The following is a 3,772-nucleotide window of genomic DNA, read 5'->3' on the forward strand; positions in this document are numbered from 1 at the left end:
GTTTGCCGCGGGAGCAAGCAGCTCGGTTCTGTGCAGAGATTAAGTCTCCCAAATATGGAGAAGGTCACCAAGCATGGATTATTGGGATTGTAGAGAAGGGCAACCGTACCGCCAGAATCATAGACAAACCCCGGATCATCGAAGTCGCACCGCAAGTGGCCACTCAAAATGTAAATCCCACACCTGGTGCCACCTCTTAATCCAGACAGAAATTGCTATTTGGTTTTGTTTTTAAATAGATCTGTTCCTTTATCATCACTTCAATTAAAGACTGTAAACAAAAATCTCATTGTGTCTACACATCTGGTGACCTTAGGTCGATTTGTGAGTGGATGCAATTAATAAAATCCATTGCCTTTTTTTTCCTGTTACATTAACTGAAGATGCACCTAATCTTGAGGCAGCTTCTGAGTTGAGAATTATATTGTTATCCAATACTGTTGATTCATTTTGAATCTTTAGACACTTATCTCTTGCCGCATAGGCTCTTTTTAAAGGTGCTTTCACATAGCACAGACATATTAGTGTCAACTAGCAATTTGTGTCTTTTCATTTTATGTATATTTATCATAAGTCTGACCTTTTTTAAAAATGTCTTGAATAGTATTCTGGAAAGACAAAATTGATAAGTGACACAATGGTATCACAATGGTATCCCAGTGGTAAGAGGGTTGCATGATTCGTTTGAGTCTTTGATTTGTAAAGCCTAGACTTAATCATTCAAGAGCATCTCTTTGACCCAGGACATTACCCAATAGTGTATTCAGTTCAGGCAAGTGCTTTACTCTGCATGGAAAGCACTTTGAAGACAAAAAAGAAATTTTATTTTATTTTGTTTCTTTTTTTGTAGCCTTCCTGCTACAGTAATATCAATAACTGTTTATTGATAAAGCAAAAAAGGATACTTTTTGCAATGTAATTAGATGTTCTATAGTGCAGCAAAGAGTTGTCTTCCGAAAGGGGGTTCATGTATAATATTCATTTACAATTCAATATATAATTAACTACGCAAATAATTTTTAAATATAATCAATAATAAAGACTGTTCTGTGGATGGTAGTGTTTAATACATTTTATATTTTGTATAGTGATTTCAGGCCTTTTGTTTTTCTTAAAATCAGCAGCTATTTAGTCTAATTCTTAGCATTATTTTGTCCTTTGCACCAGTACTTTTTTGTGCACGCTTTTTGTGATTCTGTGTTAAAAATCTGCATTGCCAGCATTGCAGCTCAAACTTAAACTTGTTATTCAAATAAATATTTAATTTTTTTATTGCTCTTGTATAATCAGATGCCCCTTTTAGTATTATTTTAGAAGCGTTGGGAGGATTTTGCCTAAAGTACAATTTATTGGGGAAAACTAGATTTTAGTTTTATAAAACTTTTAAGCCTTTCACGGGACCTATATTTTCTTGAATTAAATTTTGTAGTTCTAGAACAAATAGGCAATCGAAGAAGGTGTTTATCTGTGTTACTTAGAAACAGAGGTTTCCTTATATTTTCACCTACTAAACAGGAGGGATTCCTGTCGTTAAGCACACGCACACTGAATCCTCAAGTGTCTGTTTTCATAAGAGAAAAAGCGCCACGTTTCTCCAAGTTCCTGAATGCTTCCTGCTTACAGGCACCAAAGCCATGTAAACTGATCAACCTTTTGCCAAAGGAAACCACCACTTGAAAGCTGAAGCTCCGTGGAAGAGGCTTTAACTCAGATGCGCTCTCCTTCAGGAACGAACCCAGCAGCCTTTATGCATGTGTAACTGGAACTCAAGCCATAAGTATGGTGTACAGTGCAGTACATAAGAGGCTGCTACAGAACTGAAATTGGACATTTTATATGAATTTATACAGATGTTGGTCCTCAAAAGTTACAAACCAGTGGTCTGCAAAATAAAATATGTTGGAAACCTCTGAGTAAGATAAAAACACTGTTGAGCTTTTTTTAAAATACATCCAAAAGGTTCTAGTAATCACTAAATCTGAACTACTTTCAATGTAGGTCATGTCCTGATTGCTGATGTTTTCCTTGGTGGCAGGCCTACTGAGAGGAAGGGAGCCACAAGGGTTATGCACTTGAATTCATCTATGGGAAGACTAGTATTTGTAAAGAGGAAATGTTGGGTACTTAGTAGTTGTTAGTTGCCATCAAGTTGATTTCTAATTCATAACAACCCCTTGTGTGCAGAGTAGAACTGCTCTATAGGGTTTTTAAGGCTGTGATCTTTCAGAGTAGATCTTCACGTCTGTCCTCTGAGGCTCTTCTGGGTGAGTTCGAACCACGAACCTTTTGTGGTAGGCCAATGCTTAACCGTTGACGCCAACCAGGGCCCCAGAGGTCCATGTAATTCATGGCCCCAGGAGGAAGAACTTTAAAGCCATATTTCTCAAAGAGTGGTCCGTATTCACCTGCTTTAGAATCACAAAACGCAGATTCCAGGCCCCACCCTCGACCTGCAGCATCAATTTCTGGAGTATAGGACCAGGGAATCTGTCTTAAATAAGCCCTCTTCTGTGGTTATGTCCACTGAAACTTGAGAAGCACTGGTCTAAAGGAGTGTTGCAGAGGGCTGGGAGAGGAAAAGGAAGGAAGGAAAAAGTGGAATCGATCTGTAATATATTTTCACAGGTATTATAAATTTTTGCCATTTTGTTTATCGACTCGTCCACATCTGGGCTATTGCCCTGCAAGGGAGGAAAAAAAAAGTATCTTAAAAGTTACTTGAAGATTGTAACTGAGTGTTTGAGTTCTTGGCCAAATCTATGTAGAACATTTTAAAATTCAGTGAACAATTAATAGACAATTGTTTGACCTCTGGTAGTACTGTAAAACTTCACATTTAGGTGTGTTCATCTTGGTATACTGATTTATTTTTGAGCCCTGTGATGCAGTTGCATCCAAAATACAGTGTTAGAATGCATTAAAATAAATGAATACAGACTGAAAAGGCTGAAGCCTGGTGGGGTGGAGATTTTTTTCTTGGGCAACAAGTTATTTGCCAAGGAAAATCAAAGTCTTTGCTTGTGATTTGCTCGTGCCGTGTTGAAGCATTTACTGTGTGTCAGTCCAGGAAAAGTTGCATAAGCAATAGTATTTTTTGGCTCAGAATTTTAAAATAGTGTACTGTAGTTTTCCAAGTTCTACCCACCTTATGATGAATAAATGTAAATGTTTAAAATTTTTCTGATTATAGATGTATGAGCCAGCAGTTTTCAGTCTGAATTAAAAGAGATATATGAGTTCTAAATTTTAAGTTTTCTGTAAAGAGAGACCAGGATATCGATACTATACTATTTATTTGTAGACTAGAACATAGATACTGATGCATCAGAAACTTAACTGCCCCGTATGTATTTGGGGTCCTTGAGTTTCTCGTCATTTCCACATCCAGCCCACCCTCTTTCTCTAGATTAGGCAATGATTGCATAGACAACATAATTTACCTTCGACAGTAATTAATACCTTCTCGTTAGGAATCCACACATGAACCATGCAGTCATTAAGCATGTCAGGGCCCACGATGAAAACCAACAGATTCAAAGTCCTACTCTTAAAGGGGGTCCGTGGTGGCACAGTGGTTAAGCGTTTGGCTGTTAACCAAAAGGTTGGCAGTTTGAATCCACCAGCTGCTCCTTGGAAACCCTATGGGGCAGTTCTACTCTGTCCTGTAGGGTTGCTGTGAGTCGGAACTGACTCTACAGCAACAGGTTGTTTTTTTTTTTTTTGTTTTTTTTTTTTTTTTAATAAAGTGAAGCATGAGAAGAATATCATATTG

At 37.6% G+C, this 3,772-nt stretch overlaps 1 protein-coding gene across 1 annotated transcript in view; it reads left to right on the top strand.

The window, feature by feature from the left end:
* The window catches only part of SEPHS1 (selenophosphate synthetase 1), a 25,425-nt gene extending 22,852 nt beyond the window's left edge, over positions 1-2,573 (top strand). The window contains exon 10 of the mRNA XM_023734354.1: positions 69-2,573. Within this exon, the coding sequence (XP_023590122.1) occupies positions 69-200 (132 nt within the window). The 3' untranslated portion in view covers positions 201-2,573. The remainder of the gene's footprint in view (positions 1-68) is intronic.
* The last annotated feature ends 1,199 nt before the right edge of the window (positions 2,574-3,772 follow it).

The sequence above is a fragment of the Trichechus manatus genome, unplaced genomic scaffold (assembly GCF_000243295.1).
Source record: "Trichechus manatus latirostris isolate Lorelei unplaced genomic scaffold, TriManLat1.0 scaffold00067, whole genome shotgun sequence".
In the NCBI taxonomy this organism is placed as follows: Eukaryota; Metazoa; Chordata; class Mammalia; order Sirenia; family Trichechidae; genus Trichechus; species Trichechus manatus.